General features: G+C 36.8%; 1 protein-coding gene across 2 annotated transcripts in view; it reads left to right on the top strand.

The window, feature by feature from the left end:
- MAGI2 (membrane associated guanylate kinase, WW and PDZ domain containing 2) overlaps positions 1-23,980 on the top strand; it is a 1,354,570-nt gene that overhangs the window by 854,917 nt on the left and 475,673 nt on the right. For both annotated transcript variants that reach the window (XM_047096111.1, XM_047096110.1), the window contains exon 5: positions 15,506-15,716. In XM_047096111.1, the coding sequence (XP_046952067.1) occupies positions 15,506-15,716 (211 nt within the window). The remainder of the gene's footprint in view (positions 1-15,505; positions 15,717-23,980) is intronic.

The raw sequence follows: 23,980 nt of genomic DNA, 5'->3' as shown, positions 1-23,980 counted from the left end.
ATGAAAGATTCTTGAACCAGCACTTGATCACGTAACTATCCTTCCCAAAACTTGGATGAGCTTCCGTTTCTACTGCCCCAGACTCCCTGGACAATCCACATTTTACTGAAACATCTCTGTTAGCTTTGGTCCCTACTCCTCCTCTACCTCTTCTCTGATCCACATCCCACACTCATAAAACACATCCACGTGTTTGAGAAGGCCTTCTCCACATTGTAACCTCCTATTCTTTTGGTCAAAATATACTAAAATTTTTGATATTCCTAAGAAATCACTTGTTGACTCCCAGGATGAAAAATTGAGTCTGTCTCTCTCTCTGAATTATCGAAGTACTATTTACAGCCTTCACTCATTTGGAAGCTACTGATTAGCCTGGTATTTATAGGTCACTTTTCATAATGTGTATGTCTGGCATCCCCACATACATTATAAGCACTGCCAGGATGAGGGCAATTTTACTTTTTGTTTAGCTGTGTCAGTGATTAGTATATATCTTTAAATATCTCAAGATCTCGTAAATCTTTATTCTTTAGTCAACCAAACCTCTAAGAGAATGTCAAAGCTTTACTGCATCAACATGATTGGCTTTATTTCATGCTCATTTTACACTGCTGAGGGTCTTCAACATGTGTTCCTTCTAAGTTTGAAAGATTTGACATGCTTTTTTTTAATATATTTTTGAGAGAGAGAGAGAGAGAGAGAGAGAAAGCATGAGTGGGGGAGGGGCAGAGAGAGAGGTAGAGAGAGAATCCCAGGCAGGCTCCGTGCTGTCAGCACAGAGCCCCACTCAAGGCTCCATCAAACAAACTGGTAGATCGTGACCTGAGCTGAAACCATAAGTTGGCTGCTTAACCTCCTGAGGCGGTTGCTTAACCGACCAGGTGCCCCAAATGATAGGACATTCTTGATCTTCCATTCCCTCAAAAGTTATTTGATAACTAAAGAAAATTATGTAGAAGTATATTTTAAGTGTATATTCTTAGATATAAGAATTTTTCATTTTCTCTGTGAAAATACCAAAAATAGATAGGTGGATGTTGAATCATTATATTTTACACCCGAAACTGGTATAACACTGTATGTTAACTGTACTGGAATTAAAGTAAAATAAAATAAAATATGTGGATAAAAAGTACATAGTTTTGTTTAAGATTGAACTTTTCTGAAGAAAAGAAAATCCTATAAACCATAGTAATTGGGTTAAGCTTTCTTGGATTTCTTTTATTTCATGAATTATACGCTAAACTTTTCCGGAAAGTAATTCACCATTATATTGTAGCTTCCCCTCACCAGCTATTAGTAAGTCTAGTGCAAAGAATTAGAAATGCACATATATTTTAAAGGCAGCTAAATCCCTCTGTTAATACACACATACACACACAATGCCAGGAGGAACAGGGCCCGTGAGAGCTACCTTCACCAACAAAGGGAATACAGTATGTGTACACAGAGCCGCCTTCTCCAGGCCCCCAAGCCCGCAATTAGTGCAAATGAACTGCATCTCCCAGAGAGCAAACAGAGTGTCCCTTATGTGATCACCGAGTGTCCTCAGCAATGATCTCAGTTCACCATTAGGGACCCGCATCCAGGTCCTGTGCCGCTTGGCACGCTGACTGTGCCTGCACCATCAGTCCTGGTTTTGTGAATGAGGTCCTGTCACTGTCAAAAGAATTATGTCCTCCGTAGTGAATCTCGCTGTTTTCCTGTGAATAATAGCCCACTCTGAAACCACCCCAACGCCGCCTATCCCCTGCTTATTTTTGTGTGGGTTCACAGAGACTGTGATGTGTGTATCCACTCAGATCTTTATCTTTTTTTTTTCTTTTTCACTCTGAGGAGGCTTAATTTTATGATCTTGTTCCCAAACACAGTAGTAGGGTTTATCTTTCCATTGGAGGGGCAAATTTCTGGGTCTATTTTAAATCAACCTTCTAAAATTAGATATTCCCTTTACAAATGGGGAGCATCTTTTCTTAAAAGGATTATTTGAAAGTTAAAACTGCCCTAATTGTAAAATGCTCTGAGTGTGATTATAAAGTAATAAGATAATCACTTTAGAGCTCATGGTTATGAACTACAGTAGTAATTTTATCTACAGCACTGGGGGGAAAATTGAAATCATGAGTAGTTTCAGGAATGTCACTTCAAGTCAAGGCCAGCTCACTTTGCTATTAAACTAAAAACGATGCATTATTTGAACCTCTTCGTGCCCTCAAACTGATTCAGCATTTTAGGGATCTCGCACTCAACCTTTGTGGAGAGCATTTTTCTACTTCTCTGAGCTGTGTAGGATGTGATGTGTAGGAGAGAGAGATTTGATAGACGAACAAGGAGTGCAGAGCAAGAACAACCAGGGTAACTCTCAGGTTTGTATAGCACTTGCAGAAGCCTGAGGACAGGATGCAATATTTAAGTGGCTTCATGTGCTCCAGGCATCCTTAAAGCTTAATCGTATTTCTAATCATAGCCATCCATTCTCTCTAGGTCTGATTTTCGCTCTGTGTTCCATTTTCTTGTCTCCTGTTTCTCCTCATAAGCAGTGACGATAATTTCAGTGTGAAATCTCAGCTTCTTTATTGCCAGACAAAGAGTGCTCTAGTTATTTCTGGGTGAGGCCTGGACTTTGTTCCTGAAGAGGGAAGGTCTCTGTGTGCACTCATTCCTTCTACATAGCTTCATTGCTGGGAATAGCAGCCTCATATTTTCCCTCCTAATTGACTTTTGCTCTCATCGAATAATACCTTGACTTCAATTTGGCCCCAAAGAATAGCACTTGAATTATCAAGATCAAAATGAAATAAAGGCTTCTTCTTTTTCTCTTTCAGACCTTTTGATGTTCTTAAAACTTCACAAGGGGCTATTATGTTTTACATAGTACTAGTCTCGTGGAATATTTTCAGAATTTTGAAAGCAAGATCTAAAAGATTCTGCACATTTATATCCTATATTTCATTTGTATCTTGCTTTGGTCTTTGAATATTTTCAATACTTATATCAGTTTCTCTCACCCAAAGTTAGTTGAGGGCTTGTGGGACTTGGTTCTATATAATAAACATCTTCCAAATTCATTACATTTATTAAAATCAAATGACGTATACAGTTTCAAAGTTATGGGGATTCATTTTATTGCCATTATTCTAGTCTCCTTTTACTAAAGTGTTAAAAATGAAATATTGCAGAAAGAAGATACACTTATTAAGGCAGCTCTTCTCCCTTATTAATGGGAAATAATTCCCTCTACTAATCTTTCTAGTAAATCTTTACAATTTAGTTTTTTAAATCTTGGATTTTTTTTCTTTGTCATCTTCTGCTTGTGGTTAGACCTTGACTTTTCTATTTTCTTAATTTCACATATTGTTCTTATAGTGCTTCAAAGAAACTATAACCAACTGAGGGTTTTAGATATAGATGAAAAATAATTTGGGGGTATTGAACATGTTTTCTTAGTAATTCACATTTCCCTGCCTATCTTCCTGAATAGGTGAAATGCAATTTGGTTACAAATTTTACAGATAAAAGGTCATTTCTTGAAAGGACTGGGAATTTCTCTTTCCTCAATTGGTCATAAGCTCAGCTAATCATTACCCTAACTTTCCCTAATTCTAATATTTTATTCTAAGTTTATTTTTATATACATATAATTTTACATAAATATATTATATATAAATTACCACCGTGTCTAAGGGCCATCTCTTCTCATTCACCTCATCTCTTTCACATATCTTATATGAAAAGAACTTACATACACTGTTGTTAGGAGTGAAAACTCTTGCAGCCACTGTAGAAAACAGTAAAGAACTTCTTCAAAAAGTTAAAAATATATCTGTCCTATGATCCAGCAATTGCACTACTAAGTATTTACTCAAAGAATAAAACAATACTAATTCAAAGAAATATGTTCACCCTATATCTACTGCAGCACTATTTACAGTAGCCAGATTATGGAAACAGCCCAAGGGTTCATCAACTGATGAATGGATAAAGTAGAGGTGTATATGTATACAATGGAATATTACTCAACCATAAAAAAAAATGAAACCTTGCCATTTGCAACCACATGGATGGAGCTAGAGAGTGTTATGCTAAGCCAAATAAGTCAGAGAAAGACAAATACCATATGATTTCACTCCCGTGTGGAATTTAAGAAACAAAACAAACAAACAAGCAAAAGATGGGAAAAAGAGAGGCAAACCAAGAAACAGACTTTTAACGACAGAGAGTAAAATGATGGTGACTAGAAGGGAGGAAAGTGGGGGAATGAGTTAAAGAGATGATGAGGATTAAGGAGTGCACCTGTGATGAGCACCAGGTGTTGTATGGAAAGGATGAATCGTTACATTGTACACTTGAAACTAATATTGCACTGTATGTTAACTAGCTGAAATTTAAATAAAAACTTTTAAAAAGAATTTATATAATGCATTTTTTTAGAACTTAGAAACACTTTAGGAGAACTAAGAAGTTAAAAAGAAACACTGCAAGTCAGTAATCAGTGTATATAGAAATATCTCTGAAAAAGCAGAAAAGTAATCTTCTTTGTTAACTGGCTAGCTACAGCACAGGGAGTATAAACAGGAGGGAAGCCTACTTTGTGTTGTGTTTTCCCTTTGTACTTTTGGATTTCGTCCATGTGCATATTTTACTACATCAAAAAAGTAATTAGTTTTTTAAATGATGAGTAAAAATTCATTCATTAATCATTTAAAATGCAAACATTTTAGCACCCATAGTATAAACCTTCTTTTTATTTTAGAAGGTTTAGGAAAATTGGTAAGAGCACTCTGTGATCAAGAAGCTATAATCTTGACTTCTTTTAATCTACTGGCTACATAGAACACAGGTGGCCACTACATGATTGCTTCCTTTCTGAAGACAGAATGCTCTCCACTTTCACTATAGGATATAATCTATAGTATGGTCATAATAGAAAATCAATTGAAACGATGTTTGTCTCTTATCTAAGAGTCAACCCTTGAAATGTTCATTCATTTATAAGACCCTGTGGTTCAAATTTTAACTAAGAACTTCAGCTTCTAGAAGTGAAGGGAGGACCATGCTCTGACAGCCCCCTCCCCCACTAAAATGCAATAAGACCTTGTATTAGTATAACAAATACACTTTTTGATGAGATTACTGAGTTTGCAAGAAAGCAAGGTAAATCTTCATGCTCCACCACTTTGGTCACTACCACAAATGAGCAGAAACGAAAGTGAGAAGCAATCTGTTCTAAAAAGACTTGAAAACCAAGGTTGCCCTAGTAATGTATGAGGAGACTAAGCATTGGGCTAATATAAAATCGGGGGGCTAAGCCTCTGATTCTGCTTTCAGTCTATACCCTCAGCGGTGCCAAAGTGCTGCCAAGTTCATTGCTCGGTAGCAGCCCCTCGTGCCCAGCAAAATCAAATGCAGGACTCTACAGGAATAATACAGAACTTGAAAAAAAAAAAAGTGTGGATTCTGAAAATCCTCAGAATTTTCTTCCTTTAAATCACTTAACCACACAACATGTCTCAACTAAGGAAGAAAAACTCAATTTATGTAAACACCTTTTTAAAAGGAAATATTAGCTTTGTGTGTATCTCTTTTGTTAGAAATTGCATTTTTAAAGTTTATTTATTTTGAGAGAAGAGCGTATGTGAGTGGGGGAGGGGCAGAAAGAGAGGGAGAGAAAGAGAGAGAGAATCCCAATCAGGCTCTGCACTGTCAGCACAGAGCCTGACACGGGGCTCAAACCCATGAAATCACGAGATCATGACCTGAGCCGAAACCAAGAATCAGATGCTCAACCAACTGCACCACCCAGGTGCCCCAGAAATTGGATATTAAAAAAAAAAGTAATATCTAAAATTATACAAACTTGACTACACTTCTTGTTTCTGTGGGGAAAGACTATTTAGGCTGCTTGACTGATTTCACTATGTGATTTACTTAGTGTTTTTGAAGTAGTAGAATTCACTGATAATAATATATAACATTTACTGAACACCTACTGTTCTAAGCAATTTATATACATGCCACATCTAGTGCTTATACGGAGGTATGTTATTATCCCTATTGTATGCTTAAGGAAAGTGAGACATGCCCAGAGTGATTAAATAATTTCCCCAACCTCAGACTGTAAAGAACAGATTCAAACTCAGGCAGTCTGACACCAGCCTTAGCAATTATGTTCTTCTGTTTCTTGTGGAGTGTGTTTGTTGTTACCTTAGAAGCACTAAACAAAAATCAAAAGAAAAAAATTATCTCAGATTGTTCCTATTCTCTTTTCTTATCAACTACAAATGTGTTCCTCACAATCTTTTTTTTTCCCTCAAATGCTCTCTAGCTATGCTTATTTCTAAAGAAATAATATGAAGACAGGAGGGAAACAAATGATTAGATTCATTAAAATTTGTCACATAGCCATTAGAAATATAAATCCCAGAGCTCTCACAGGGTAAACCAAATTTTGGAAATTCAAATTTTATGACAGTTCAAGAAATAAAATCAACAATTTCCTGTCTAGCTTAAAAACATTGTTTTTCCCTTGTTTCGAAGGATGGCAATTACATAAATTTCAACATTAACTATATGCATAGCCCATGTCAAGTGAAAATATGGATAACATATAAAACAGGCATTCTTCTTGAAATGGATTTATCTTGGTTTCTGATTATTCTTTAATAAAACTGAGTGGGACATTCAAAACAATGGCATTCTGATTTATTCTTAGTCTTGTGTCCAAAAGGCAATGTGTTAGATATTTGTAGGGCGATAAATGTGTAAGCAAATGGAATGGCAACAATACATATTCTTGTATCTCAACACCTTAGACTAGACCAGAGCTATAGAATTTATGTGAGGTGGACTGAATTATGTAAAAATGCATACATTTAATTCTCTTCCAATTAAATGGCTTGCAGTCCCTCTACAATGTACAGATATTTGGGTTTTTCTTATTTTCTTATGTGAAGAAGAAAAGCATTTGCTAAATCCAACAAAACACCATTACATTAGGAAAGAGGAAAGAAATTATATTTCTTAAACCTTCACAACAGCAAAGGTGTACGTAAAATATGGTTTTTTATAGGTCCTCCTTTATAAGACTACATTGTCAATGTCTGTTTTGTGTCTCAATGTCTTTGTAGAGCTTCTAGGAAATTCAACAGTTCTGGTCAAAGGAAATTTTTTTTATCATTATCATTCTTTAAAAAGAGATGTTCCTTCTTTATTGAAATATTCTTTGATTCTATTGTTAGTGATACAAAACAAAACATGCCTTGCTCTGGTTCATAAGGCATCTAAGTGACCTAGAAATGCAAGATGGAATACTCAGAAAAAATGTCAGTGTTTGATAAAGTCTGTTCACTTCAGCAGCAAGCATCTTAGGAAAAAATTACATTTACATATCCAAAAATTCATGTTTAGATTTAACAATAAGACCAGACTGAGAAATTTGTCTTGGAAGTCAAAAAGGACAATTCTACATGGCTATTTTCAATCAAGAAATAGCTTCACAGGGCTCTAAAAGTAAAGCATATACCTGGATTATTTGGTCCCTTCTTAGTCGAAATTTAAATAGTCCAGGACTTCCCAAATTGTAGATCTGACATATATGAGGTCTGTGTGCGGGCACATCTACACCCATGCTTGTCTAAGCTGAAGTCCGTGAGAGGAGAGAGAGGCATGTCAACAGGAGTGGCTATACGTGCACCCTTGGTTGGCATGTAAGATCTGTTCTTTCCCATCCTTTTATTAGTAAATATCGGTTTGGGTGGTACATCCAGATAATGGAATGTTTTCAGTCCTAAGGAGAAATGAGCTCTAAGCCATTAAAATACATTCAATAAACTTGAATACATATTACTAAGTGCATCTCATTACTAAGTGCAAGAAGCCAATCTGAAAAGGCTCTATACCATATGACATTCTGGATAAGGCAAAACTATGAAGACAGTAAAAGCATCAGTGTGGTTGCCAGGAGTTAGAGGGGGAGGCCGGGATGAATAGGCAGAGCACAGAGGATTTTTAGGGCAGTGAAACTTGGTATGATATTATAATGGCATATACATAGCATTATACATTTGTCTAAACCCATAAGATGTATCATCCACAGTGAACCCTAATTTAATCTATGGTCTTTGGGTGATAATGATGTGGCAGTGTAGGTTCATCAGTTGTAACAAATGTACCACACTGGTGGGGGATATTTGTAATGGGGAGGCTCTATGCATGGAGGATACGCAGGGAATATATGGGAAATCTCTATACTTTTCTTTAATTTTGCTGTAAACTTAAAATTTTTTAAAAACTAGTCTATTTTTTTTTAAATCCATTCTGTTCTTAATGGGTACATTCTCAGTTACTTATACATTACCCAACATATCTGATTAAAAATAATAAGCCTCAGAGAAGAAAGACTTAATCATATTATCCAAAATGCAGTAAAGTTATCTTCTATTTTTCTTATGAAGCAGGGAAACTATTATGAGGTAGCATGACTGTTCAGTGAATTGTAAGCTGAACTCACCTAATATATTATGTAAGTAGTTGCATTGAGCCCTTTCCCCAATTTCTATACTGAAGTCCAAGTCACCAGAATCTTAGAAATCAAACTTATTTGGAAATAGGGTCATTGTAGATGCAATTAGTTAAGATGAAGTCATACTAGAGTAAGCCGGCCCCTGATCCAGTATGACTTGTGTCCTCATAAAAAGGGGAAATCGAGACACAGACATGTACACAGTAAGAACGCCATATGAAGACTGGAATTCTGCTACCATAAACCAAGTAAATACCAGAAGCTAGCAGACAGGTCTGGAATAGATCCTTCTCTAGTGCCTCCAGAAGGATCATGGCCCTGCCAAACCCTTAATTTAGGATGTCTAGTCTCCAGAACTGTAAGATAACACATTTCTATTGTTTAAGGCATCCAGTTTGTGGTATTTGTTATGACAGCCCTAGCAAACTAACAATGCATACCATTTGGACCACATTCTCTTTGACTACCCACTGCCTAACCTAGTGCCTGGCACTTAGTAGGGTCTCAACAAATGTTTAATTAATTAATTAACAACACTGTCATAGTAATATAGGAAATGGAATGCCAGTTCCTTCTCTCGCTGAGTGCTAAGTATTGGAATTCTTCAGACAGTTGCCTTAGGTATTATTATTTCCATATGCTATATTGCCATCCTAGAAATTTGTATATAACTCTTTAGTGTCATTGAATATCACTTAGTAAATCATTATGATAGTACTGTATGTAGTTACCTAGAGTTGGGGGGAGGTACTTCCTCTCTATCCACCATGTTGTCTTACATGTCAAAGAAGGTACTTAATTTGCACTCTCCTGGCACCTTAACCTACGCTACCCAGACAGAATGGGCGTGACTTATCTGAATGATGCATCTTAGAAGGATATTTGGGCCTGCTTGACTCAACTCATCTTTTTCTTCCTTTTAATGTTCTACATTCATCTTCTGAAAATAGATTCTGCCCCTGCATGGGCAGCCTGCCCTGGTTCTGTGCTGCCTGTGGATACAATTTGCCTGATTGTGGGTTTCACCAGAAGCCCTTGACTCTGACCATAAACTACATCCATAGATTGGCCTTTATGAATAGTAAATATGGGAATGTTACAGTTCTCCATTTGCCTTACTCATTTTTTTCTCTTATTTTGTTCAGATAGAGAAAGTAGGTGCTACTTATTACTTCCTATCAACCCAGTTCATTACTGGTTGATTACTTACAGTTGACTACAGTTCATTACTAGTTGATTACTTCCTATCAACCCAGCCTGATAAAATTCTTCTCTCCCCTATTAACCTCTTTTCAAGTATCTTGCACATTGTAGGTATTAAATTCGTGTTCGCTAATGTAATGATTAATCCATTAGATAAGAATAAAGGAATGAATGAGTTAAACACATGTTAGACAAACTGAGAGAAATTGTCACCATAATCTCTGGCACATCAATAAATATAATTGTAGACATCTCCAAAGACTCAACTTAAAGTAAAAAAAAAAGTATATTTATTCATATCTAAGCTTCTTGAATGAATTCTCTGTCAGCATATTATATATTTTCATTCACTCTTTAGTCCATTCCAACCTGGTTTCTGCACCCACCATTCCACTATAACTACTACCATAACTGGTAGCTAATAACTCCAGTGACCTCCTCCGTGTCATTAATTTCAATAGATTTGATGCCCTTATATTGTGGACTATTTAGAAGCTTTGGCCAAAGGTAGTGTTTCCTCCTCATTGCCCTTTGTTTGGCTTCTATGGCATGAAGATCAACTGGTTTTCCTATTACTTTCCTGACTGTTCTTTCCTAATCATTCTCTCATTGACTCTTTATTTTTATTTTTATTTTTTTTTAATTTTTTTTTTACCGTTTATTTTATTTTTGAGACAGAGAGAGACAGAGCATGAACGGGGGAGGGTCAGAGAGAGAGGGAGACACAGAATCTGAAGCAGGCTCCAGGCTCTGAGCTGTCAGCACAGAGCCTGACGCGGGGCTCGAACTCACGGACCGCGAGATCATGACCTGAGCCGAAGTCGGCCGCTCAACTGACTGAGCCACCCAGGCGCCCCTCTCATTGACTCTTAAATGTGGGAATTCCTCAGACAGCTGCTCTAGGGATTCCGATTTCCACTTGCTACACTGCCTCTCCAGGCAATTTCATTCACTCCCCTGGCATAAATTATAATACAGTCTAGCCATATTCTGTTGTTTCTTCAATTGATTCTCTCCAGCCAAGCACTCTTTGACATGACATGTCCGTTGTGAGTTTGGCATGGACCTCTGTCTCCGTGTGCCCAAAACAATACACATATTCCCCTATCTCCCCACACAGTCCTGCTCCTTCTGTCATATTTTCTATCTCAGTGAATGGCTTTGCCACCAGGTTTACTGTGACGTCTCATTTTCTTTCTTATCTGTCCAGTTTTTTTTAATCATACCAAATCTACCCTCTAAATATTTTTCAGTCCACTCATTCCATGCCCATGCCACTATCATCTCTCATCTGGAGCACAAAAATAACTCCCCACTGATCTGTAAATATCTACTCTTGCCATTCTTAAAACCCCAGAATAGTTAAGGGGAATCTTTGTGGGGAATGAAAATCTGGTTGTGTTGTCTCCTTGATTAAGATACATCAACGTATTCTCATTGCTTTTAGGATATAGCCCCAAATTCTGAACATGGTTTCTAAGGCTTTGCCTAATTAAGCCCTTGTTTATTGATTTTTTTTTCTCCATTACCTTCCTCTGAAAAAAGTCTCTTGATTTCTTTTTCAAGTTTCAGGTCAGTAGCACATTGGGGAAAAAAGGCTTTCCTTGACTCTTTATATAAAATCAGGTGAATGTATATGCATAATATCACAGATTTGCCTGGGAAAGAATTCATCACACTTAAAATTGTTTAAAGATTACACATCTTGACATATTTTGAGGTCCACAAGAGCAGGGATCATGCCTCTCTTGTTCATTCTTCTGTCCTGAGTTCCTGACAATTGCGTGCTTATAAATATTGACTAAGTGAATATTGAATGAGTGAATATTTCAGAACATGAAATTTTAACTTTTCAAATACAACATGACATTTGGAAACACCTGAGAGCAGTGTATTTCGTGTATTGGTAATTATATGTAATAAGGTACAGCAATGAGCATCTCAAGAGAGCAATGGTATCTTTTCTTGCTGCTTCTTTCCCACATATTTACAAAGGTCAATTCTTTATGAGGAATCAGCTGGAAGACTGCATCCATATTCTTTTAATAAAGTCTTCTTTTTAAGGGCAAAACCATGAAAGCTGGTAACATGTTCTTGTGCTTCCTAATTCTTATAGATACCTTAATATAGCCCTCTGAGATTGATGCATGTAGGGAAAACATTGATCTAAGCAACTGATTGAGACAAAGGTAGCATTCAACTTTAATTAACTCCTTGTAAATTACCTTTATTAATTTTTAAAGTTATAAATATAATAGACAGCCAATGAATGCAGAGATACATAAACACGACTTCTTCCACCCCATCTAAATTTACTATCCTTAAGTAATCAAATTTGGCAATACATTGTACATCTTCCATCCTTTTTTCATGTTCATATAATTATATGCAAAGCTATATGCATATATCTAAGAGAACTTGGTGTTTGCTTATTTTTTAAAGATAGGATTAACAATATATATTACTTTGCAACTTGGATTACTCTTTGAGTAGTAATTATGAGCATCTTTTTCAGTTCAATAGATACACATCTAATTCATTGTTTTTAAACTGCAGTTTTCCATGGTAATGATAACCACAATTTACTTAATCATATTTTCATTGTTAGGCATTAAAACCATTTTCAGGGCTTTATTATTACATATACTGCAATATATATTGTTATATATGTATTCTTATACCATAACACCTTTTTTCTAGAGGATATATTTCTGTCTATCTATCTATCTATCTATCTATCTATAGAGGATATATTCCCATAGATAGAGATATATATTAAGTGGGATTACTTTGCCAAAGAACATGTGCATTTGTATATGTATATTTTTAATGTTAATAGTTATTGGTTATGTTCCCAAATGGTTGTAGACTTTCATATTTTTAAGTTGACTGTCCTATCCTTACACTGGCATCTGTCAATAGGACTCTCCTTCCAGTGTTTGGGTTAAGGTGTCTCTACCACAGCTTACAGATGAGGAAGCCATAGTGACTCTGCAGGTCTCCTGGTTCTCTACTCTTGAGTTGTTTTCCAAATCTCCCACTGGGGAATACTTGGACTTTTGGTGACATCCATACCACAGGGGAGTCTTGGAGTGGTATTTGCCAATTTTTTTTATTCACTATCTCTGTTCTGACCCACCAGTGGAGATGTGGAGCCACTCTGCAGGAAACATCTCTCCCAAAGTGCTAAACTAAAGCAGTTCAGAGGCCTCTTCTCCTTTGGGCTCCCTTGAACTTTTCTGTGGTTTCCCTTTGCTCATCACTACCACATCACACCCAAACCAAACCTGAAGACAGTGGTGCTGAATCCCTGAATGAACCACGCAGTGTCTTAAACCTGAATATTTCCCCCTTTGAATTTCTCTCCCAATCACACCATCTTATCTTGCAGGAATTTACTCTGCATTATATCTTTCTTTTTATTTACCCCAAAATATTTCTTTTTCTAGACAACACCAAATCTACTCTTCTTTGACAGCTAAGACTCATAGTCTCTCGTTAGTGGCAGAAAAGCTAAATGGGAAGAAAAAGAAATTCTGAATAGCTCAGAGAGACTATACATTAGGTGATATTTTAAAAATATCCTCATTGGGGCGCCTGGGTGGCGCAGTCGGTTAAGCGTCCGACTTCAGCCAGGTCACGATCTCGCGGTCCGGGAGTTCGAGCCCCGCGTCAGGCTCTGGGCTGATGGCTCAGAGCCTGGAGCCTGTTTCCGATTCTGTGTCTCCCTCTCTCTCTGCCCCTCCCCCGTTCATGCTCTGTCTCTCTCTGTCCCAAAAATAAATAAACGTTGAAAAAAAATTTTTTTTTAAATATCCTCATTATACTATTACGTCTACACCTTGACCACAACACTTGCTCAATAATCTAATCCCGTGGAAAGGTAGACTTTAAAATGATCCTGTTTACCCATTTTCTGGTGTGCCCCTTTCAGACCTTTAAAATGTCTTTATTTCCCTACCTTTTCTCCACCCTCTAGAACCTGAACTTAACCAACATATAGTTTAAAGTCCATGCCGGTATTAGATTTTCCATATAATGTTTTCTTGTCTTACACAAATTTGTTTTGAACACCTATTACAAATTTCCAAAAATGTGATCATCGTCCATTTATATTTAGGTATATTATGCAGGATTTACTTCTTAATTTTTATTTTCTCCTTTTCTCTCCCTATTTTGAGATATCTGCCTTGATTGAATCCCCATGATCCTGTTAGAGTAATTTCTCAAATGTTGTCCTTAATTAGGATGCATGGATAGGACCTATTCAGAACTTCTGTATGTTTAAAATGACTTTCTTTTGCCTGGATAGAGGAATAATATTTTGGTAGAGTTAAGTTACTTTAGTTGCTGTACTTTTTTTTCTCAAGTTACTATAGATGTTACCTTATTTTCTTTGAGCTTAGAGTATCACAGATGAAAGATCTCATGTTCTTCTGTTCCTCTTTTCTTTGTAAGTAATCATGTTTCTTCAGTGCAGGAGCTACTAAAGTTGCTTTTTAACATCGGAGTTTGGAAATTTCACCTAGATGTGTTTAGGAGTCTATGTGCTTCATTAATCTGGCGTCAGATTCAGTGAACCATTTCAGTCTGCAAACTCAAGTGTTTCTTCATCTTAGGTAAATTTTCTTCTATTTTTTTTTTGTTGTTGTTGAGTTATTATTTCTTCTCTATGTGTTCCTTTTCCTCATTCTGGAGCTTGTGCTACCTACATGTTCAGATTCTTGGGTCTGTCCTCCAAGCCTGTTACCAATTACTTTTAATATATGTATCTCTTTTAGGTTTTACTCTGTTGTATTAATTTTCTCTTGTTGCTATACCAAATTACCACAAACTTAATGACTTAAAACAATGCAAATTTACTGCCTTACAGCTCTGTGGGTTAGAACTCTGACATGGGTCTTGCTGGGCTAAAATCAAAGTGTCAATGGGACTGTGTTACTTTCTAGAAGCTCTAGATGAGAATCTATACCCTTGATTTGCTGGCTTCTAGAAGCCATTCACATTTCTTGGCTTGTGGTTGGTTGGTCCCCTTCTATCTTCAAAGCCAGCAGCATTGTATCTCTTTGGCCATTCTTTAGTGTCACATCTCCCCTTCACCCTCCTTTTCTGTCTTCCTATTACACTTTTAAGGACGCTCGTCATTTCAATGAGCTCACCTAAATAATTGAAGATAATCTCCCAGTCTCAAGGCCCTTAGTTTAAATTTTTTTTCAACGTTTTTTATTTATTTTTGGGACAGAGAGAGACAGAGCATGAACGGGGGAGGGGCAGAGAGAGAGGGAGACACAGAATCGGAAGCAGGCTCCAGGCTCTGAGCCATCACCCCAGAGCCTGATGCGGGGCTCGAACTCACGGACCGCGAGATCATGACCTGGCTGAAGTCGGACGCTTAACCGACTGCGCCACCCAGGCGCCCCTCAAGGCCCTTAGTTTAATCAGATCTGAGAATTCTCCTTTGCCATGTAAGGTAACATTCATTCACAGGTTCCAGGAAGTAGGATGTGAGCATCTTTAAGGAGTCATTATTCTGCTTACCACACCTGTGTTGTGAAATGGTCCTCCAGTTCAGTAATCAGCAATAATTAGATGAAGGATAGAGAAGAATGAGAAGTGAAAGGGGAACTCAGATAGGCCTAGAGATCATTGTCAGAGATGTTTGCAATGATGCTTTTCCTATTAGCCTTCCTAGAGCTTATTTACCCTGGTGCATCATACTCCACATCACTGAGAAGTTACTGTGGCTAGAGTGACTGACCGCATGCTCTTGTTCTCTTGTAGAATCCAGTGAACATGAAGACAAGAGTGCAGGTGCCTCAGGGGAGACACCCTCCCAGCCTTATCCTGCACCAGTATACAGTCAGCCCGAAGAGCTGAAGGAGCAGATGGATGATGCAAAACCAACTAAACCTGAAGAGAATGAGGAGTCAGACCCATTGCCTGATAACTGGGAAATGGCCTATACAGAGAAGGGTGAAGTCTACTTCATAGAGTGAGTGTCACACATTTCTTTGGGTGTTGCCATGAAGATCATAGCTGCATAAGAATGATGTAGCACATAGAGACGTTGGTCAAAATAAAATACTGAATTTTACTGTTTCTGCTATTAGCTTTCTTCTTTGTGAGAGAATAATGGACAGTGCCTTAATATAATTAAGGGTCCTAGATTATAGCTATAAATCAAGTGAGACAATTACACTGTAAAATTTGTTATAATCATGACTAAAAAGGTAAATCTCTATGTGGCATTACTATTGAGTTAGACATAATCTACCTGTCATGGGAAATGCTTACTCTACCCTGTCAAGATTTCTGTGTAGTTCAAATGAGGTAATCCCATTTTTAAGTCAGATTGCTGGAAACATCCTCCATCACATTTAATTATGCAGCTATTTAGTGCAAAATTCTTACTTGTCACAAAAGGCAACATTGCAAGGTCTTCACGCAGAGGTCAGATGTCAATAAAATTGTTTGGTTTTGTATTGTATAGTTCATCACACTCATTTTTTATTAATTTTATCCTATTTTTGCTGACCATCTTTATGACTGGCCAAAGGAACCGAAATGCTAATCTTGAACTCCCTGGTGATACGGACTCAACCTAATCTTTTCTTTCTTTTTGGACTTTTTTTCCAAACTGATTTTTAAAATATTTTATTACCAATACTGTTAGTAAAGTTTTCCTTTCTTTATCTTCTAGGAGTAGAACCATTAAAAAAAAAAAAACTCCTAAGGTGAAGATCTCAGCACAAAATTAAATTGTTGATGTGCATAAGACAATCAAAAGGTTAATTAGGAAAAATAAAAACTAAAAATATTGTAAATGAGCAACATGTATTCCTTCAACACATTCCCTCAAACAAGACTCAAACAGAAAAATTAATAGAATCTGAAGTTTTCAGAGCTGACAGTAGATAAAAATGTGTAAACTCTGATTATTCAAGAAAAAATATTAAAACTGGATTCCTTACCCAACCTGGAGTGATTTGTGACTTAGATCTCTGTAGGCAGAACTCAGTTGTGAAATTGAAATGTTACCACATACCAATATTTAATTCTTATGTGAAGGTGGGAACTTTGATACATGTGTCCAAGGGAATGTATAATGAGGTAATTACTTGGTGCTCTGCTTGACTCCAACATGGGATGAGAAATACAGTGATTTGCAAAGAATGAATCCCTACTATTTACTTTTTGACAGATCTTGTAAATTAAAAAAAAAAACTCTTGCATTATTTTTATTGCTATAATCAATGACCCAAAGATATCTTTTATCAGTTAATTGGGAAAGAGAAAGTCATATAGATTTTTTTAAATGCTCAAAAGTATCTAAATCTAAAACATAATTTTGTTATTGATAAGTACAGCATGGAATCATTCAAAGGATAAACCCTAGATGTGAGTTCATGCATTGATGTTCATGAAAATTAATATTCAGAAGAAGGAGACTGGTAATATACACTTTTTATTATATAATACAGGGGGAATAAGGGTATGTGGCATTAGTAAAGGAAAACCAGCATGACAAGTAGATTAAAGAACTGTTTCCTTTCAAGGCTTCCAATAATTCAATTATAAAAATCTTTGTGATTACAAAATGATCTTTTCTCTTTTAAGTAATGTCAGATTTTTGGGATTGTGAAGAAAACGGGCTTTGGAAGACAGAAATTGTGCTCATGGTATGTAGTAAATGATGAGCCTTTGTCAGGACTTGGGAAAATCTACCAAAATGATTCTGTTAATACTCTAGTGAGTCACCAGTGTCAGAATTCAAAGATTCATGAGATGTTGTTCGTGTTCTCAAATTTAGTGTTGAGATCTGTTGTTCAATTTGGGGAAGAGAGGCATAAACAATTGGCAGACAACTAATTTCTGAGTTTTGTGATACTATGCAAAGAAGGACTTACTGAACAAAGACTTAAGTAATAAAAAGAGTCATCATAGGGAAGGTGAGGTCACATAGAGTTGGCAATGTGTAGACACAGCATTCCAGGTATAGGAACTTTTGTTATAAAGACCCAGTCCCTGAGTTTATCAGGGCTAGTGAGAAGACCCTACTAGAGAAGTAAGCATTTGTTAGAGAATCCTGTGACATTATTGCTCTGTTTCCATTTCCTAGATCATTAGTGCTTTTGAAAGACAGGCAGGGGGTTTTCTTTGTTTATTTTCTTCCTGTTACTTCAGAGAAGAATGAATGAGCAAGAGGAGTAGAGATAGGTTGAAGTGGACAATTAAGATATAAAAGAGGAGACAATTTCATTTTGGCAAGAAAGCTGATCATGGGGAGACCCACCCAGAGTTTAGGGAAATGAAGATGCCTTGAGTTAAGACTGAAATGGGAGTGTGACGGGAAGCAGATTCCTATAGAAGACAGGTGCAAATACCCTTCTTAAAGGTTTCTCCACAGAATGAAGACACCCCCCACTCCAGCCTCCCCATGGACCACTCCAAGCCCTATCTGTTCATTTCTTGAAACGCTTACATTTGAATCTCAAGACTCAGTGCAATGAGCTCAAAAATCAGACTAGGGAGGGATTGGTGTCTTCATCTAGTGCCCCATTTCCACACCATTACCACTTGCACTGTGCTTTCCTTTCTCTCTGCCTGCGTGTCACTCCCACTCTGCTTTACTTTTCCCTCAGTTTTCCCGGATTCCCTCCAGACTGTTTTCACTCTTTGCTCTGGAATGCCCCTCTCCTTCCTAACTACATTTGACAAAATCAGCATTTCAGCCCGCTGTCATTGACCTGTGTGTGCTTTTTAAGTGATACCACAATGAATTCTTTTGTCAATATAAAAGACCCTTGGAAACAGTCTGATAGAGCAGGAGACAGTGACAGGAGAAGGAGCATGGTGGGACAATAATCTAGAGACTAACCCATGGTAGGCCCCAGGATTTTTTAGCCAAGAAACTTAGAAAACAAATAGTATTTGTAATATAAAAGTTTGCAGTCCTGGAGCAAAGTTGAGGTAAAGAAAGAAGACAGAAAGGCAAGTAGAGCAAGCTAAGAGAAAGATAAAACAGACAGAAGGGAAGATAGATAGATTTGGGAAATAAGAAGAGCTGGCATCAGTGAGAATTTCCCTCTGGTAACATTGTGAGAGTCATTTACAGGGAGGTCTCCCTTGGTAGGCAACACCCCTTGTTACACTTGACTGAATTCTGTCTCTTGTGAGATGAAGATTGTGATAAAACAGAAAATAAGGAAAACAAAGCAGAAGGACCCTGTGGTTCTTTGTATAAAATTTAAATATATAAATATAAATACCTAACACATATGTATATATTTCTGAATATGAGAGGAGAACTCTACCTTGCTGAAATGTTAATTTAAACATACATTTAAAATATACAGGGGTGCCTGGGTGGCTCAGCCAGTTAAGCATCCTACTTCAGCTCAGGTCATGATCTCACAGTCTGTGAGTTCGAGCCCCATGTCGGGCTCTGTGCTGAAAGCTCAGAGCCTGGAGCCTGCTTTGGATTCTGTGTCTCCCTCTCTCTCTGCCCTTCCCCTGCTCATGCTCTGTCTCTCTTGGTCTCAAAAATAAATAAAAACATATATATATATATATATATACCCACAGTGTGTGTGTGTATATATATATATATATATATATATATATATATATATGTACTGTGGGTTTTGAATTAAGATAGCGAGTAATTTTTTTGGTCTTCTGTACAGTAATATTTTAAAATAGTTATTGATTTATGCAGTATTACAAAATACTTTATATGTCTCAATACATAACAAGTTTTACATTTAGAAGGTGAGAAGTTATTTTGTTGTTTTTGGTACTGAACACATGGGTCAACTATATTTCCCACACTTTTCAGAACTGCTTCCTTTGATGAATGTATCAACACTGATTCCTTTTATTATTTACAGTGATATTTAATGAGAAAAAGTTAACATCTGAGAAAGCATTTTGATTTATTTATTTATTTTTATTTTTAATATGAAATTTATTGTCAAATTGCTTTCCATACAACACCCAGTGCTCACCCCAACAGGTGCCCTCCTCAATGTGAGAAAGCATTTTTAAGCAATGGAATTTTAAACTGTGAGTGAATGCTCACCTCTAAACATGCTTAAAAGTATTCATAATGTCTTATGTTGAGCAATTTTCAAAAGACTCTGCAATGAATAATATTGTTTAAAACGAGTAGTTTCCTTAATTCATAATATCACCCTCATTAATAATGTCTTTTAAAATAGACGGCATATTGATTGTAAATTCAAATTAGTAACAATAGTTACCACATAGTGAGTGCCAGCTTTGTTCAGGCTGTGTTCAGGTTACCTGAACAGTAATAGCTAATATATGAAGCATTTATGCCGTGCTCATTTAATTCTCACTTTAGGAAACTGAGGCTTGCAGAAGTAAGTAATTTGTTTGTGGTCACATATTCCAGAATTCACAAAGCCAAGATGCTTTGACTCCATTTACTCAACACATCTTTGTAGAGCACATACCATATGCTTGGCATGGGAATAGAGAGGCCCCTGGGTGGTCCAGTTGGTTAAAGTGTCCGACTCTCCGTTTCGGCTCAGGTCATGATCTCACAGTTTGTGAATTCAAGCCCCGTGTTGGGCTCTGCACTGACAGTGCAGAATCTGCTTGGGATTCTCTGTCTCCCTCTCTCTTTGCCCCTCCCCGACTCTCTCTCTCTCTCTCTCTCTCTCTCTCTCCCTCTCTCAAAATAAATAAATAAATAACTTAAAAAATAATAATAATAAACCCTAGGAATGCAAGTCATCAGCAAAACTCACAAGATTCATGCTTTTGTGGACACAAGTCTTTCTCCAGCGTCCTTGCTCTTAATCATTTCGCCATGGTGCCTGTATATATTATATCATAGCCACCTTGTGAGCATTTGATACACCCCACTTCATAGAGATTCTGAGGCACCCTGGACAAATTAACATGCTTATGGTCGCGTAGTCCTGTCACCTTGCACAGCTATTGCCATTATCCCATACTACCTCTACCGTATAAACAAACATTGGCTGAAATAAAAGCAAACTTTCATATTACAAATAGTATTTGTTTATAGGTTTCTCGGCCAGAAGTTCGCCATTCCAGAGGCTAAATGTTCCATAAAGCAGAGACGCCATAGGGTTAATCTGTATTGACATGCTTTGGGAATCCCATTAAATTCCTTCTTTGTTTGGGAGTCAGTTTAGTTAGTGACATAAAAGAGACTGCTATTCCTTTGGCAAAAAACAAAATGACAACAAGAACCTATTTGTTTACTACCATCTCCCTGAATGGCACTGAACGCTGTGTCATTTTAAATAATAGATTTTTAAAAGCAGGCTTTTGAAACTGAAAATCACATCTGTGAAAAATGTCATAGCTGCACATGGTTTCCTAAATCACTGTCCAGGATGAATTTGCTTTTCAATTCTCAGGAGGACACACATATAATCTGTTTCCTCCTGTGTTCATGTTTCTGTATCTCCTTAAGTGTTCAGTAAATCACTGATTGCCATTTCAAACAAATTAAAAACTTTTATTTATGAAATAGTGGAGAGAATACTTGGGAAACTTATTGGAAAGAAAAGCAAAACCAATTTTTGGGGGTGCAGCAACTCCAGCTTTCACATCCTCAACTCGGCACATTCCCACCAGTCGCAAAATGTGGTCTGTGCTTACTCTCTGTAATTTGTATTACAAAACAGTAGAGATATTGATTTTGTTTCATATTCTTTTTTCTTGTGCCACACAAGATTCCAGTGCAATCCCCAGACAGAAAATAATATGTTGTAAACAAAACTGTATGCAGCTCACAGTCACAATATCCAAAACTATATTTATAATAAAACCTCTCAAAAATGTTTTCTAGGGGCGCCTGGGTGGCTCAGTCAGTTAAGCGTCTGACTTCGGCTCAGGTCATGATCTCATGGTTTGTGGGTTCGAGCCCCGCGTCAGGCTCTGTGCTGATAGCTCAGAGCCTGGAGCCTGCTTTGGATTCTGTGTCTCCCTCTCGCTCTGACCCTCCCCTATTCATGCTCTGTCTCTCTCTGTCTCAAAAATAAATAAACGTTAAAAAAAATTTAAAAAAATGTTTTCTAAACATATGAAAGATAATATGATGGCAAACTCACACATTCACATGATCAATAAATATTTTAAAATATTATTTAAGAAACAACCATTATAGAGGTCATTGACAATAACTTTTTATGTAAATTACCAAGTATAAAGAGGAAAAATAGTAGTACTATGAAAAATGGATCCTTGAATGAAAAAGCTCCTACTGTTCAGTATCAATTAGATGTATCCAGTCAGTCCCTGTAATCTTCTTTTTGGAAATAGGATATATAGGAGAAAGACAGTCTTCCGGAAAATGATGTCACCATCCTGAGGATTTCATTGACTATGATATAGAATGTAATCAATTTATATACTTTTAAGAACTAACACTTAGAGGCCCATGGCTGGCTCAGCTGGTGGAGCATGTGACTCTTGATATTGGCTCAGGGTCATGAGTTTGAGCCCCACATTGGGTGTAAAGATTACTTAAAAAAAAAAAGAACTAACATTTATTTTTAAAATTATGTAAAATGTAGTCAGTAATCTCTGTGATTATTGTCTCTGAACCTGTATGACACCTGCTATTGAAACTTCAACATCCAAACACATTTTGAACTGTCCAATAGACAATAAAATATTTACCTGGACCTTGTTTAAACCTTGTTCAAAAGATTATGCTTCATGCAGTCAAATATCATTCACTTCAATCTCTGATTATTCTTCTAATACAGTATTCCCCAGGTGAAAATACATTTTGACTATGTAAAGTTAAAGTTATAATTCAGTTAAAGGCTATGATTCAGAATCGGCTTTGTAGGAGGAATTTTTACTTATTTTTTTTTTAAAATTGATGTTTATTTACTTATTTTGAGTGAAAGAGAGGAAGAAGGAATGAGTGGGGGAGGGGCAGAGAGAAAGTGAGAGAGAGAATCCCAAGCAGGCTCTGAGCTCAGGGCAGAGCCCCACTTGGGGCTCAGTCCCACAAACCATGAGATCATGACTAGAGCCAAAACCAAGAGTCACATGCTTAATTGACTGAGCCACCAAGGCACCCCTGTAGGAGGCTTTTTTAAATTCAGTGTTTTATAACTGTTTTAAGTCTGTTAATATTTTTAGAGAAAATGCAACAAAGGAGTATGTTTCATAATAGAAGTTTTTTATTCCACTAATAAAATTTCAGTTAGTGAAACATCATCTAACATCTGTGCAGTATTGAAAACGTTATTTTATGATGGGTATTGAGGAGGGCACCTTTTGGGATGAGCACTGGGTGTTGTATAGAAACCAATTTGTCAATAAATTTCATATATATAAAAAAAAAGAAAAAAAAGAAAAAAGAAAAAAAAAAGAAAACGTTATTTTAGAGGCACCTGGGTGGGTCAGTCAGTTGAGCTTCTGGGTCTTGATTTTGGCTGAGATCATGATCTGACAATGGTGAGAACAAGCACTGCGTCAGGCTCTGTGCTGATTGTGGAGCCTGTGTGAGATTCTCTCTTTTCCTCTGCCCCTTCCGCACTTGTGCTGTCTTGAGCATACTCTCTCTTGTGCTCTTTATAAAAAAGAAGAAAAGAAAAGAAAAGAAAAGAAAAGGAAAGAAAAGAAAAGAAAAGAAAAGAAGAGAAAGAAAAGAAAGAGAGAGAGAAAGAAAAAGAAAGGAGAAAGAAAGAAAGAAAAAAGAGAAAGAAAGAAAGAAAGAAAGAAAGAAAGAAAGAAGAAAGAAAGAAAGAAAGAAAGAAAGAAAGAAAACATTATTTTGATCTAGGTGGCAATATAAAAGTAGGACAGAGGAGCGGAAAAGGAAATAGAGAGAAGATGAATAGAAGGAGGATATGTCTTACAGACATGTTTAGATTGGATCACCCTTAAGGATCCACCTAATGTATAATAAGAAACTGATAAGGGCTTATAGTCTGGGAAAATATAATGAAAGAATGGAATGGACGACAGAGTGTGGCATGATGTATATGAAAACACTCCACCCATTTGATAGCAGTTTTGTTAACCTAATTCTTTAGTATAGCTTCCATTACCTAATATTTATATGTAGATTATATAAATCAGGAATTTTAAGACTTTAGGGAAAATATTCAGGTTGATTTCTGAGGTATTTAGGATTATTTGATAGTTATCTAGTTACGTTTGAGGGATAGACAAGCCTAGGGTCCTCTTACTATGGCACCAGCTTAGTTCCCCCTGGAAAAATATTCATATTTG

Source organism: Lynx rufus, unplaced genomic scaffold (genome assembly GCF_022079265.1).
Source record: "Lynx rufus isolate CCGP_SWC_20201006 ecotype Redwood Valley unplaced genomic scaffold, mLynRuf1.p SCAF_4, whole genome shotgun sequence".
NCBI lineage: Eukaryota > Metazoa > Chordata > Mammalia > Carnivora > Felidae > Lynx > Lynx rufus.
Note: the sequence above shows the minus strand (reverse complement) of the source record. Positions and strands in the feature narration are given on the sequence as shown.